The 15746-nt window shown below is 45.2% G+C and overlaps 2 protein-coding genes across 2 annotated transcripts; both read right to left on the reverse strand.

The window, feature by feature from the left end:
- LOC8065441 (cytochrome P450 709B2) lies at positions 887-3050 on the reverse strand. The gene is made up of 2 exons (XM_002437949.2): positions 1852-3050; positions 887-1457 (listed from the first exon to the last, which is right to left on the reverse strand). The coding sequence occupies exons 1-2, from the start codon at positions 2995-2997 to the stop codon at positions 1026-1028; spliced, it is 1578 nt and encodes a 525-aa protein (XP_002437994.1). The 5' UTR covers positions 2998-3050; the 3' UTR covers positions 887-1025.
- LOC8065442 (cytochrome P450 709B2) lies at positions 12007-14166 on the reverse strand. The gene is made up of 2 exons (XM_002437950.2): positions 12793-14166; positions 12007-12685 (listed from the first exon to the last, which is right to left on the reverse strand). Exons 1-2 carry the CDS (start codon positions 13936-13938, stop codon positions 12254-12256), a joined length of 1578 nt encoding a protein of 525 aa, XP_002437995.1. The 5' UTR covers positions 13939-14166; the 3' UTR covers positions 12007-12253.

Raw genomic sequence — 15746 nt, forward strand, 5'->3', positions numbered from 1 at the left:
CGCATGACTAGACTAGCCCCATGCGGGGCCAGCGAGGACCTGCCGACGCTATATCGGTCTGGATTAGGCGGTGCGCTGCCGAGCTCGAACGCTGGCCGGCCATGGCGTTGACGGGTCTCCAAGGCATGGTCGGGTGCCACCAATCGTGAGAGGCAAGACCTAGCCACTAGGGATGCGGATCCGCCTTGCTGGCCGGACGGCAAGCCCACCGCCAAGTTGTCAGAGAGGTTAGGGTTAGGAGAGGGGGCGAAGGAGCGGGAGGTAGGAGGAGGAGGAGGCAAGCTCGGTGCGGGCCGCCGCCGCCATGTGCGGTAGGCAGCGGCGACGGTCAGGGAGGTGGCGAAGGAGAGGAGGAAGGTGGGTGGCGCCGTGAGCCCCTCGAGTCGCCCGAAGGGAGTGCTCTGGGGTCCGAAGCAAGAGTATCATAAGAGGATTTAGGAGCCCTAATGGCGGTGGAGGTGGTCGAGCTAGGTTGAGACGGAGGCACCATGGCTGAAGCTTGCCGTGGAAGCCAAAGATCAGGGTGGCGATGGAGGGCGCAACCATAGTGGGGTGGTGGGCGACGATGGGGTGAGGAGGAGGAAGAATAGTGAAGGGGAAGATCGAGTGCTGGGGCACTCGATTGCTACCTAGACATTTCAAAGAAAATCCAGTATGAAAGTAATAGAATTATGATGAAGAAAACATTAGACTAGCCAATCCAGACAGGCCACCCGAACTCACAAGACTTTGCACAAGCAAAGACAAAACCACCTCCTCTTCATTATTCTTAAAAAAGATGATTGGACCTAGCCTATATCAATTTCACAAAATATATCAATATTATAGTTCCATTGTGAAATACTCCATCCATCCTAAAATAATTATCGTTCTCGATTCTCCAAATATAAATGTTGCACGTAATTTATATAAATCCAGTTAAACTTTCGACACGAAAATGCAAAACTACAATTACTTTGGGGCGGAAAGAGTATGATAACGAAACTGATAACGACGACAGAAGTGATAAGGATGCCTTCTCTATACTACAGATCCAAAAGCTTGAGCACGATCGGGAGCCCTTTCGACGGTTGCAGCGTCAGGAGGTCGACCGGCGCGTGCACGTACTCCGGCGCCACCTCGAACGCGAACCGCCGCAGGATGAGCGCCAGCGTCGCCTTGGCCTCCAGCATCGCGAAGTCCTTCCCGATGCACGACCGCTGGCCCAAGGAGAAGGACAGCAGCGCGTTCGGGTGCGCCGCCGCCCTGCCCACGCCGTCCCGGAACCGGAGCGGGTTGAACGCGCCGGCGTCCGCGCCCCACACCTCCTCGTCGCGGTGAAGCATCGCGACCGGGATCAGCAGCTGGGTGCCCTTGGGCACCTTCACGCCGCAGAGGTCCACGTCCGCCGTCGCCTGTCTCGCGATCATCGGCACCGCGCCATATAGCCGGAGCGTCTCGTACAACACCATGGTCACCTGCGAAACCGTACAAAAAAATGGCCGTGACGTACACTCGCCGGCGGTCACCGTGTGCATATACACCTGCTAGCTAGCATAGGGGGTGTTTAATTCCCCAAAAAATACAAAATGCAAAATGCTAAGTACTTGAAAATAATGGAATGCAAAATATCAAAAATTTTAGGGTTATATTTAGTTCATTCAAAATGCAGAATTTATTGCCCTCATAGTTACCTCTTGAGACTTTTTTGAGTTTTTTTTGCCACCAAAATCCAAAATAAAGAATAATCACTTTTTTATCAAAAATTTTATATAGTGTTTTGTTTAACTATACAAAATGATAGATTAAAATCTATTTTTTTAAAAAAATAGAAGGAAAACTAAACACCCTCTTAAGGTGGAGGAAGCTCACCAGCTTGAGCTTGTTGAGGGCGTCGCCGCGGAGGGGCACCTCGGCGCCGCCGCATTCCCGGATCACCTCCTCCCTAAGCCGCTGCTGCCACCCGGGGTGCGTGCCGAGGAGGAACATGGCCCAGGTGAGGAGGTGCGCGGTCGTGTCGTGGCCGGCGAAGAAGAACGTCTTGCACTCGTCGATGATCTCGTCCATGCTCATCGCCTGCTGCCTGATCTTGCTGTCATCGCCGGCGTTATTAGCCTCCAACATGAGGCCGAGCAGGTCGCTGCCGTAATCCCTAGTCTCCTTTGCAGCGGCGGAGAGGCGCTCGCGGATGATGGCCATGAGCGTGCCCCGCACCGTGCGCTCGAGCTGCCACCGGCGCACGTTGGCCTTGGTGGGCACGTACTGCATGCCCGGCACGCGCACGGTGTAGACGGAGGCGAAGGCGATGAACTGGAGCTCCCGCTGCGCCAGGAACACCTCCTTCCCCTGCCGGTAGCTGCTGCCGAACGCCGTGTGCGAGATCACGTCGGCGGTGAGCTCCATGAACTGCTGTCCTACCTCCACCGTCACCGCCTTCTCCCTGCTCGCGGCAGCGCGCGCCTCCCACGTCCGGATCACCTCCGCCGCGCACGCCGCCATCGCCCCCGTCATCGCCTTGAGCTTGTCCATGGCGAACGCCGGGTGCACGACGCGGCGGTGGCGCGACCAGTCCTCGCCGTCGGTGAAGGCGAGGCCCATCCCCACCATGGATAGTATGGTGGGGTCCGGGTCCTGCTTGGCGTACAGCCCTGTCTTGTCGAAGAGGACCCGCCTCACCATGTCGTAGTTTCCCACGAACAGCGCCGGAGTCGAGCTGAACCACGTCAGGAACACCTTGCCGTAGAGTGGCATCCACGCGCTGTACTGCGGCATCACGCGCGGGATGTAGTCGTGGGAGGTGAGGTCCAGAGTGTCGCCGCTCGTCGCCGCCCGCATCGCCTGAATCTGCTTGCTGTTGCCCACGAAGACACGGTACGGCGGCCCGCGGACGCCCTGCCGCGCGAACGCCCTCGCCACGGCGTAGGGGCGCCACACCTTGTGGAGCAGCACCGTCCACAGCCTGGTGACCACCACCACGGCGAGGGCGGCGGCGACCAGTGCTGCACCTCCCGTGCCCATGTCGAGCAACTAGCAGGATAGGAGAACTCCCGATGCACGAAGCAAACTGGAATGCGCACGGAGGAGGATAGTACCGCGCGGTGATCTCGTCGCGTGTTTGTGTGCTAGCAGTGTTTGCGTCCCAAAAAAAAGTCCTACACGAATTGTACTAGTCAAACTTTCTTTAACTTTGACTGAACTTTTAGAAAATAATTATAACATTAATATCTCCAAATAAATTTATTATAAAAATATGTTCAACGATGTACTTAGTTAATGATACTAATTATATACTATAAATATTAATATTTTATCAAATATATTTGGTCAAAATTATTATTTTCCTTAACTTTAACTAAATATATATAAAAATATATTAGTATTTATGGTACATAATTAATATCATTATATGAACATTTGAATATAGTTTTTTAACAACTTTTTTGAAGATAAAAGTATTATACATTTTTTTTTACAAATCGAGTTATTATGGGAATCGTACTCGTCAAACTTTTTCAACTTTGACTAGATTTTTAGAAAACAAGTATAACATGAATATCTGCAAGTAAATTTATTATAAAAGTATGTTCAACGATGTACTTAATTAATGATACTAATTATATACTATAAATATTAATATATATTAATATTTTATCAAATATATTTGGTCAAAGTTATTATTTACTTTTAACTTTGACTAAATATATAGAAAGATATATTAATATTTATGGTACATAATTACTATCATTAGATGAACATTTGAATATAGTTTTTTAATAACATTTTTGAAGATAAAAATAGTATATGTATTTTTTTACAAATTGAGTCATTATGGGAATCATATTCGTCAAACTTTCTTAACATTGACTAGATTTGTAGAACATAGATACAATATTTGTATCTCAAAATAATTTTATTTTGAAAGTATATTCGACTATCTACTTAATGATACTAATTATGTATCATAAATATCAATATTTTGTTCAATATATTTGGTCAAAGTGAAAAGTTGTAGACTTTTGACTTTGACTAAATATATGTAAAAAATTTTAATATTTATGGGGCATAATTGATATCTTTATATAGTTATTTGAATCTAGTTTTTTTAAAAAAAAATAATTTAAAAATATAAATATTGCATGTATTTTCTACAAAAACGAGTGGCTATGGGAATTATTGGTCAAACGTTTCTAACTTTGACTATATTTGTACAAAATACATGCAACACTTATATCTCTAAATAAGTTTATTATGAAAGTATATTCAATGATGTACTTAATGATACTAAATATGTAATATAAATATTGATATTTTTTTAATATATTGACTTTTAACTTTGAATAAATATATATAGAGAATAATAATTATTGTATATTATTAATATCATTAGATAGATATTTGAATTTGGTTTTGTAATAAATTTATTTGAAGATATAAATTTTGTATGTATTTTTTATAGATTAAGTCGCTATGGAATCATGTTGGTCAAACTTTCTTAACTTTGACTTGATTTGTATAAAATGCGTGCAACATTTGTATCTCCAAATAAGTTTATTATAAGTATATTCAAAAATCTACTTAATAAAACTAATTATGTACCATAAATATTAATATTTTGTTAAATATATTTGGTCAAAGTTAAAAGTTGTTGACTTTTAGCTATATATATATAATATTATTTATGGTACATAATTAATATCCTTAGATAGAAATTTGAATCTAGCTTTTTAATAAATTTATTTAGATAACAAATTGCACGTATTTTCTATAAATCGAGTTGTTAAGTTTGACTATATTTGCACAAAATAGGTGCAACCTTTATATCTTCAAATACGTTTATTATGAAAGTATATTCATTGATCTACTTAATGATACTAATTATATACCATAAGTATTAATATTTTGTTAAATGTATTTGGTCAAATTTAAAAGTTGTTGACTTTGAATTTTGACTAAATATATATAAATTATTAATATTTATGGTACATAATTAGCATTCTATAGATATTTGAATATAGTTTTTTAATAAATTTATTTTGAGATACAAACATTGCACATATTTTCTATAAATCAAGTCGCTATGAGAATCGTGCTGGTTGGACTTTCGCAAGTTTGACTAGATTTGTAAAAAATATGTGCAGTATATATATCTTCAAATAAGTTTATTATGAAAATATATTCAGCGGTCTACTAATAAATTATGTACAATAAGTAATTACTAGCAAAATATGCCCGTACGTTGTTACGGGAGCAAACAGACGGTTATAGAAAATGAGCACTTTGTTATATTTATTTGTGTTTTATCCTTTGTATTAAATTTGATAATTTTTAAGCTTTGAAAACTGACTTTGAAGCAGACTGTCCATATATAGTTTATATACATGCTCTTAGACTTTTTATGATTTTTATTTCACGCACAATGACACTTTACACTTTCCGATGGAAAGTAGCCTAACAAACTTTTAAATTGTAATTTATAGATTTGATTTGATTTTATTTAGATTGTATAAGCTTTTGTCAATTTATGTATTGTACGTGAAAAGACAAGAAGCTAACAAAATTTTTTTTATTAGAAAGCCGAAGTCTATGTAAATCTTGAGATTAATTTTTACTATTTATTTGTTGTTTATATTATACTTATTTACAGTTTTTTCATCTTGAACCCTACGAACAAGCAAAAGGTCTAGCGATCTTGATTTGCATGCACCTGGTAAATAAATGGATGAGTTTACCACGACCACAGTAGACCAGCGACTTTTATAGAACATATTTGTGTGCTACCGGAACTCGATGTGAACTCGTCTCAGACTTCCAATTTTGGTCCTGTGCACAGGTGGTGGTTGGGCCCATGGAGGCATATACACATGAGTAACCTGGAGGCGCACGCACACCATGATTTTTCTTTTTTACCGATATGGACTCGTCTCGGAGTCTTGGTGGTTGGGCCCATAGAGAAGGCGTGCACACGATTAACCTAGACTCCTAGGATGCTCTACGATGTTTGGTTGGATGAAAGCTATCCATGTTTTTTAGGTAATTGTAATCATAGTCCTATACGGTACTCGAAGTTTAAAGAACTTGATACTTGGTGGACAGAAAGGTATTGTGAATTGAAATTTTCACAATTTGTATTTATTCCTATGTTTTTCCTCTAAATCTGCATTCAAAGAAAAATTTTCTACACTGTTCCCGTGCTCCATTCATGTGAACCAAAAGCATAAACAGTAATAATTCCCATAATTCCCATAGGATTCTTAATCCTATGAACCAAAAAGAGGCCTTAATCAGATGGTTTCAATTGTTGAAGAGCGTAATCTAAGAAAATAATTTTCCAATTGATGAAGGCAAATCAGACTCACGAACCATAGGTGAGGGAGGTCAAATGATTTTTTTTTTATTTTTATTAGTCGGGAAAAGCCACTGAGCCCAACAACGTGGAAGCCCACGGCGTGGCCTCACATTTGCGGAAGGTGCGCGGCTTGTTTTTTTGCAGCAGTGCCGCGTGGCGTGTGCCCAACGGCCCAACTCGAGTTCAGCAGCCCTGGACTTACGGTCTGAGCTGGTACCAAGTCGGACTGGCCCAGGTGACCGACTCAGATTCCGGGACGACACAAGCGCAGGACCGGACAGAAAAAAAAAGACAGACTGAAATTTTTTCTCTTTATAGATAGGTATAGATTTGGCTGCCAGTTCATGAAACGGATGCATTATTAACTGTTTTTTTTATAATGCATGATTAACTATTTGGCTGCCAGTTCCTTGTGCAGATTAATGTATTTTGTCTCAGAATCACATGTTGGTTAAGAAATTCCTGCCACCTGATTCTCTCGACACTCTCCACAGTGGAACACTCCACTTTCTCATTAGGTAGCACCATGTCAGCGTTTTTAGGACAAGGCAAGGAGAAGTAAGTGCATATGCGCACAGTACAACAAAATGTCGTCTTCGAAACATTGCATTGGAGCTACATAGCCACTACGCATATGCGCAAAGTACAACAAAATGTCGTCTTCAAAACATTGTACTGGAGCTATATAGTCACTACCGCAAATCGGCTCTTTACCGAAGTGCTGGGTGGTTTACCGAGTACAAAGCTCCAGGCACTCGGTAAAAACACTCAGCAAAATAACAGCACTCTGACAAACTTACTAGTTTGCCGAGTATTCTTTTTGCACTCAGCAAATAAGATTTTTTGCCGAGTGTTTTTTGTTTCGCACTTGAAAAGACTTTGCCAAGTGCCTAAATTTTGACACTCGGCAAATAAGACTTTTGCCAAGTGCCTAAAATTTAACGCTCGGCAAATAGAACTTCATATCACATTTTGAAGCAGTAAATAATTTCAAATTAAAAAGTTTTCAACTACAAAGTTATATAACTTGTCAAGATCTACATCTTTATTTTGGTCATTTCTACATTCAATAAAGCAATAGTAACGTTGTTCATTAAATCTATATCTCTCTCGTATAGTCTCATAGAACTAGAAGAAAGATATATAAGATTTATGAACAATGTAACTACCACTACATCGGATGAATAAATGACTAAAATAAAAGTTTTAGATCTTTAGAAGTTATACAACTTTGTAGTTAAACACTTTTGGATTTGAACTAATTTTGCCAATGGAAAGTACGTTTGAATTTGCAAAACTAAAATTTGATTTTTTTAAGTACCTCGGATGGGGAAACAATCAAAACAAAAGTTGTAGATCTCAAAAAGTTATAAAACTTTATAGCTGACAACCTTTTGATATAAAATCATCTTGTCAACAAAAACTATGTTTGAATTTCTCAAATTTGAAATTCAAATTTTGTAAACGACCTTGGATGGAGAAACTACCAAAATGAAAGTTGTAATCTCGAAAAATTGTGAAACTTTATAGTTGATAACTTTTTTGATTTGAATTTGTTTAGAGCCCCTTAAACAAGCAATTTACACTTGGGTTCAAATAGAGAAACTACCAAACTGAAATTTGTAGATCTCGAAAAGTTATGAAACTTCAAATAAGCAATTTACACTCGAGTTAGTATAATATATGGAGAATCAAAACGAAATTTAAACACAAGTGACTGTATGGTGCAATGCTAAGGGGGATACGCATGAAGGGGAGGTCATAAGTTAGAATCCTGCTAGTCACATAGCCCGCGTAAAATGCCATGACTTTGATGGGGATAGGCGGGCGGCGGCTGTTTGGGGTCTCCCCTTTTTTTTGCTATTGTTTTAGGGTTTTTCGGTTCAAATTTTGCCGAGCGTCGACTTAGCACTCGTGCCGGACAAAAAACACTTGGCAAAGGTCTCTTTGTCATCTAAAATTAGGCGAAATGAGCTTTGCCGAGTGTTTTGTGGCCGCACTCGCAAACAAGAGTCCGGTAGTAAGTATTTCAACTATTAACTAATAGTATTGCTTTTTTGACACTCTTAAAACCAGAATAGTGAAAATGTGCATACAATACTTAACTTTTCCATGCTTTATATAAAATCAGCAGAATGGAACAGAGAAGTGAAAATCGAAACAAGACAAGATGAGAAAAATCAATACACAGGATTGTGACATCCCTGATCCAAATGAGGTCATCTATGGCAACATACCAAAGAAAAACACACATGCTGAAAAATTTAGAAAATTGCAGATACTATAATGAAAAAAAATGCAGTATGAAAGGGATTATCGTGCAGAAAAGGTTAGATTGGAATAATCAATCCAGACACGCGGCCAGAACTCATAAGACTCAACTTTATTAGTAAAGTTGTTTTTTTAGAAAATAGTTTTATGAGCAACTTTCTAGATAAAGCTGAGCTGTTTTGAAAAAAGTATTTAGTAAAATAGCTTCACAAACTACTTCATGCATAGATGAGAGAGAGAAATGAGGGAGAGAGCTGCAATAAGCTACTTTTTTCAGCTTCATCCAACTCATATATTTGTGAGAGGAGAAGAAAAACAGCTTCACTTATAAAGCTGTTTTACAAATAAGTTGTAACATCCCAAAAATTCACATTTAAAAATCACTCGCATTAAAAATTATTTTCAAAATATATTTCAAAAACTATAAAATAATTTGAGCTCTATAGTATCTCCATCTAATTCTTTTTCCATCCATTCTAATTATCCATCTTTAAATATAACCTGCACCGCATGGCATAAGCATCATATGTCCGCTACTTATCCCTCTTGCTCGCTCGCTCTGCCCGATACCCGGCAACGGCGCGTGCGCCGACCCCACCACCATCAGCGCCGCAGCGCACTCACGCCCGGCCCCCTCGCCGAGCGCACTCGCTCGCGCGCGCACCGCGGCATGCGGGCCCCACCTCTTGCCTTTTCCCGCGCCTCTTTTGCTGTACAAAAAGATAGCAAGTCGCAACGTACAACTAGGCACCATTTATATTTTCGCGCACAAATAACAGCGAGTACCAGCAAGTTTACATGCAAGAAAGCATAGCAGTGCACCCACACATATGAATATATCTCATGCATGCATGCATGCAGGACAAGCATGCCACCGTCCATTTGCATGCACCTGCATGCAAAGGACATGGTGATTAGGCACCGTCCATTTGCACGCACCGTGCATGCAAATGAGACATTGCCATTTGCATGAAAATTAGGCACCGTCTACCGTCCTGTCGTCCTGTGTAACCATGCACTACAGTAGCAATTCTAATGGCACGAAGCTGAGCACCAGAGGCATAACCTCACTCCTCTGGCCTATAAAAAGCCAACCTCGGGTGCTCACTCTCACCACCCGAGAAACACGTTCACTCACTTGCTCACTCGCTCTCACTTCGCGTATACCGTATACGGCCATACGCACAAGCCGAGCTCGACTGTCGTCGCAAGACGAGGTGAGCAGCTCATGAGCATCTCCTTGCTCTTCTCTGTCTTTCTGTAGTATTTTTCTGTATTTTTCCATGTATTTGTCTGTACCGGTTCACTGCCAAGAACTCCACGAATAGAACCATGACATACAGTTCTAATGACCCCTGCTAATTTCTCTCTAACCATGCATGTGTGGGCCAAGCATTAACTCCAAATAGTACATGCATGCATGCAACATGCACTACCAGCCAAACAAATACCCACGAGCATCCATTCCTTAATCATCGTTAGCCTTTTTCGCATGATTAAATTCCGGCCATTTCACAAATGCCACATGCTAACTCTGATTTTAATAATTCTTTTTCCTAAATTCATCTAAAATCATGATCTACCTCCCATATTAATTTCATGATTTTTGGAGCTCATTTGAATTTATATGATTATTTATCTGTGCCTATTGTCTGTGTCGTTCGTTGCGTATTTTAGTTGACGGAGTGAACGAGCCGGAAAACGAGAACGTTGGAGACGAGTACCGCGAGTTTGACGCCGAGGACCCGGACTGTCAGCAGGAGTTTGCCGAGGACGCCGACGGAGGCAAGTCCAACCGATCCCCTTTGATGCATATTGATCCTATTTTTAAACACAACCCGTAGAAGCCGTTTTAAATATTGCATGTACGATATATGTACGAAGTATTTTCGCTGCTTAGTTAAAACCTGTTGAATAGCCATCCTTGAATTGATATTACCCGGTAATTATCTTGTTCGAACCTAGGAACAAATAATATGCTATGACAGAAATATTATTATTTAGTATGCTTAGGACTTGTTACTCATCTTGGATACTCATCGTTGTATTTTATCAAATATAATGATTTTAAAAGTAAAAGGTGTGAGTGGTGAAAATATATTGTGGGTATTATGAAATGGTTAATGAACAAGTTATAGATGTGATTACTATAGAGATGGGGCGGATGGGATCTCTTTTGGGGATGCCCTGGTGTTGTGGCTTATACCTTGCGGGGTTAAGCGTGAAGATATCCGCCTTGTCTCGATTAAGGACTGAGTTGATGATTCATCTTGCCTAACTCATTTATCGTACAACCACTCGCCTTGCATGGGAAAGGCTTAGTCTAAATCCCTCTAGTTAGTATGGCAATCACCTGGAGGCAGGTGTGCAACGGGACACTAAGTGGTGTATGTGAAATTGTGGAAATGTATGAAAAGAGCTTTGTGAATTATTGTGGTATCATGAGATGTGGCCTTAGTGTTCCCGTGGTGAGCGCCATTACTTAGCTATGGAGGGTAATGACTTTGATGGATCTGTGCTTGCACGACGGTGTAAGTTATGGTATCCTACTTGTGGGAAAAGTGTACAACCTCTGCAGAGTGTAAATCTATCTGGATAGCCGTGTCCGCGGTCTCGGACGGGTTATGGTTTGGTTTCAACAACTAGATGGGTTGGGATGAGTGAAAACATGTGAGAGAGTGTGATTTTGGAAGTAAATGGTTGACTGCCGTTGTGTTGTGGGAACAAGGGTTCAACAACACTTAAAATTGTGATCAAACCCCCATTTTTAGAAATACTATCATATGTGGAAAAAGAGTTCTTTTACAACAGTATTTGTGAAATGAAACTTTGCATGTGTAAAAAGATAGCTTTATGCAAATATAACTAAGCCTCATCCTTGATTTATCCATATGCATATATACTGTTATCCCCTTCCGTAGGGTAAGGTTGGATTTGCTGAGTACTTTGTACTCACCCTTGCTTTATTAAACAGAGGAAGATCCGGACTTCGATCCCGAAGTGGCGTTCGAGTAAGGTCGTGTCTGCACCCAACTAAGCCTGTGGCATTGGGACTCGTCAGATGTTCGATGGCGATATCGTTTGTTTCTGGGTCCTTTGGACCTGTGTTGTATTTTGGTGTCTTATTATTATAGCGTGCCTTCCTTGTCCACGCTTTCCAAGACTACTGCGCTGAAACTTATCTGATGTAATAAATGTGTTACTAGCCTCCTCGGACTAGTATTGTATCACATTTGAGTTCCTAGTTTACCAGGGGCGCTTCATAAGTGTTTGACAAAAGAAACAGTTCACAACAGCTCGTGAAGCTGTTGTGAGCTGTAACAAACACATCTTTAAAAATAATGACTGGACTGGGCCCATCCATTCAGAGAATCACAATATAGTTCCAATATAAAATATGATAACGAAACTGAGGAACACATCGCCGCCGAAGACAGAAGCCTAATTAATGATTTGGCAGTTCATACATGAATGTTGATCATGTTTACTTGAACTAGTTATTTAGCAGTGTTTTCTCTCACAATAAAATCAGCAAATAATATTTCTAGTCATAACTTTTTAGACAACCAAACAAGCTGAAAAGATAAGCTGCCAAATGGAAATTTATACTCCTATTCAAATGGAACTTGTGACAAGGATGGCTTCCAATCCTCTCTACTACACATCCAAGAGCTTGAGCACGATCGGGAGCCCTTTCGACGGTTGCAGAGTCAGGAGGTCGACCGGCGCGTGCACGTACTCCGGCGCCACCTCGAAGGCGAACCGCCGGAGGATGAGTGCCAGCGTCGCCTTGGCCTCCAGCATCGCGAAGTCCTGCCCGATGCACGACCGCGGGCCCAAGGAGAAGGACAGTAGCGCGTTCGGGTGCGCCGCCGCCCTGCCCATGCCATCCCGGAACCGGAGCGGGTTGAAAGCGCCGGCGTTCGCGCCCCACACCTCCTCGTCGCGGTGAAGCATCGCGATCGGGATCAACAGGATGGTGCCCTTGGGCACATCCACGCCGCAGAGGTCCGCGTCCGCGGTCACCTGTCTCGCGATCATCGGCACCGCGCCGTACAGCCGGAGCGTCTCGTAAAGCACCATGGTCACCTGCGAAACCACGTAAGAACATGGCCGTGACGCACGCTGGCCGATATACACCGTGCCAATATACACCTGCTAGCTAGCTTAATAAGCTTAAGGTGGAGGAGGCTCACGAGCTTGAGCTTGTTGAGGGCGTCGCCGCGGAGGGGCACCTCGCCGCCGCCGCACTCCCGGATCACCTCCTCCCTGAGCCGCTGCTGCCACTCCGGGTGCGTCCCGAGGAGGAACAGGGCCCAAGTGAGGAGGTGCGCGGTCGTGTCGTGGCCGGCGAAGAAGAAGGTCTTGCACTCGTCGATGATTTCGTCCATGCTCATGGCCTGCTGCTGCCTCTTGCCGCCGCCGTCGCCGGCGGCGTTGGCCTCCAACATGAGGCCGAGCAGGTCGCTGCCGTAGCCCCTCGCCTGCTTTGCAGCGGCGAGGCGCTCGCCGATGATGGCCATGAGCGTGCCCCGCACCGTGCGCTCGAGCTTCCAGCGGCGCATGTTGGCCTTGGTGGGCACGTACTGCATGCCCGGCACGCGCACGCTGTTGATGGAGGCGAAGGCGATGAACTGGAGCTCCCGCTGCGCCAGGAACACCTCTTTCCCCTGCCGGTAGCTGCTGCCGAACGCCGTGTGCGAGATCACGTCGGCGGTGAGCTCCGTGAACTGCTGCCCTACCTCCACCGTCACCGCCTTCTCCCTGCTCGCGGCGGCGCGCGCCTCCCACGTCCGTATCACCTCCGCCGCGCACGCCGCCATCGCCCCCGTCATCGCCTTGAGCTTGTCCATGGCGAACGCAGGGTGCACGACGCGGCGGTGGCGCGACCAGTCGTCGCCGTTTGTGAAGGCGAGGCCCATGCCCATCAGGGACAGTATGGTGGGGCCCGGGTCCGTCTTGCCGTACAGCCCCGACTTGTCGGAGAGGATCCGCTTCACCATGTCGTAGCTGCCCGCGAACAGCGCAGGAGTCGAGCTGGACCACGTCAGGAACACCTTGCCGTAGAGCGACATCCACGCGCGGTACTGCGGCATCACGCGCGGGATGTAGTCGTGGGAGGTGAGCTCCAGCGTGTCGCCGCTCGTCGCCGCGCGCATCGCCTGAACCTCCTTGCTGTTGCCCACCAAGACACGGTACGGCGGCCCGCGGACGCCCTGCCGCGCGAACGCCCTCGCCACGGCGTAGGGGCGCCACACCAGGTGGAGCAGAGCCGTCCATAGCCTGGTGACCACCACCACGGCGAGGGCGGCGGCGACCAGCGCGACACCTCCCGTGCCCATGTCGAGCAACGAACAGGATACGATCGAGAACTCGGCGTGCACCCTGAGAAGCGAACTGCAAGACGCACGGAGGTCGGAGGAGGGTAGTATACTGAGCTGTGATGTCCTCGTGTGTTCCTCTTATGAAGCAGAAGCTGAATTGCCGTCGTAAAATACGGTGTCGATGACAAATTTTCAACAGCTTCTCTGCTTCATTTGGAGCTTTCTCGTGCGTCCGGCGATGTCACCAGAGACTGATTGCGAGTTGCGACCAACCGTCAAGCACAAGGTAAGAGCTTTTGTCTGACGTGGGAAGTTGCTGTCTTGCTGACGTGACGGCAAAGATGTGCATGCAGCCCGTGGGCCCGAGGCACGGCCCAAGGCACGGTGAAAAACGGGCGCGTGCCGGCCCGTGGCACGTAGCAGGCCATGCCTGAGCTGATGCCTCGGCACGCCGGGACGGCATGGCCTGGCCCGCTAACAACGGCCGGCCCGTTAGCGGCCCGGACAAGTATATAAGCCGAGGGGAGGGGGCGCCCTTACCCTAATCCCATTCGGCGCCGCTCCCCCTCCCCGCCTGCGCCACTGCTGCCCGCTGCGCTCCCCACGACGGCACGACCTCACCCCACCCTACCCCAAACCCTAATCCCTGCCTGCGCCCCGCTCTCGGTCGAGCACTAGTCGTCTTCCTGCACTCCGACGAGGTCTCCACCACCGGATCTACAATATCCTCGTTCGCTTCCACTCTTCCCCATCTCCGCCGCCCGTCTCCTCCATTTCTTCGTCGCTGGCCTTCGTCTCTAGCTCTCCGCCGCTCGTCTTCTCCATTTCTCCGACGCCGGGCTCCGTTTCCGAGTAGGTAAGCACCTCGTCTCCGCCGCTCGTCTACCTCTTCTCCTTCTCCATCTAAACCCTATATCCAAATCCGTTTATCCTCTTCTTCTTCTTTGTTCGTAGGTAGCCGGCGTCAAGCTAGTGCCGCCGAAGGCGTTGAGGATGAACTGATTCGCAGGTCATCGGAATTGATTCATATGTTTTTTAGAGGTGCTTTCCATGCTTGCCGCGTGGTTTGATTCATGTGTTTTTAGTGGTGTGGGCTGCGGGCTATCCCGACAGCCGGGCCTCGTGCTGAACGGGCTGACACGGCATGTAAAACAGTCCACGGACCATGCCTGGGTCGTCAGCCAAGCACGGTGTCTTTTGTCGGCCCAGCACGGTGGCACGCGGGCCCGTGCCTTACCGGGCCATGCCGAGCACGTGCTCGTGCCATGTCGGGCCGTGCCGGCCCGTTGCACATCTTTACGTGACGGACAGTTGCAGACTTCAAGCGATCTCGTAACCCTTTTTGAGGTCTAGTATATCAGATTTTTTTTTTGGACTAGTACATCTGATCTCGCAAACCGTGAACCGGTATCCTTCCTTGCCGACTCCCTATCTGATGCCTGATTCCCTATACTGAACTGACAGACAAGCCAAATATTCAGAGTTCCAGACAGCACCTCCCGTCTAAAAATCATTGCCCTTAAAGATGAAATGATGGACAAAAAAAGTCTTCCTAATAAAATTTGCATTCTCCCATGCATGTAGCTTTATTATAAGCAGGTAGGTTGAGCCACTCAATCAATCATTGGACTACTGATTCGTAGTTGCGACTTGCGAGGGACAAGACAGCGTTGAAGAATCATAATTACCGGGGCCACTTTGAGATTTGATCTTGCCATGATCATCAATCAGAGGAAGGTTAGGGCATGGGACAACTTGTGGACCAAGGTGTTGTTTAAGCTGGCTGACACGGAAGATAGAGCGAAGTTGACAGCCCTCTGACAGTA

This window comes from Sorghum bicolor, chromosome 10 (assembly GCF_000003195.3).
Source record: "Sorghum bicolor cultivar BTx623 chromosome 10, Sorghum_bicolor_NCBIv3, whole genome shotgun sequence".
NCBI classification, from domain to species: domain Eukaryota; kingdom Viridiplantae; phylum Streptophyta; class Magnoliopsida; order Poales; family Poaceae; genus Sorghum; species Sorghum bicolor.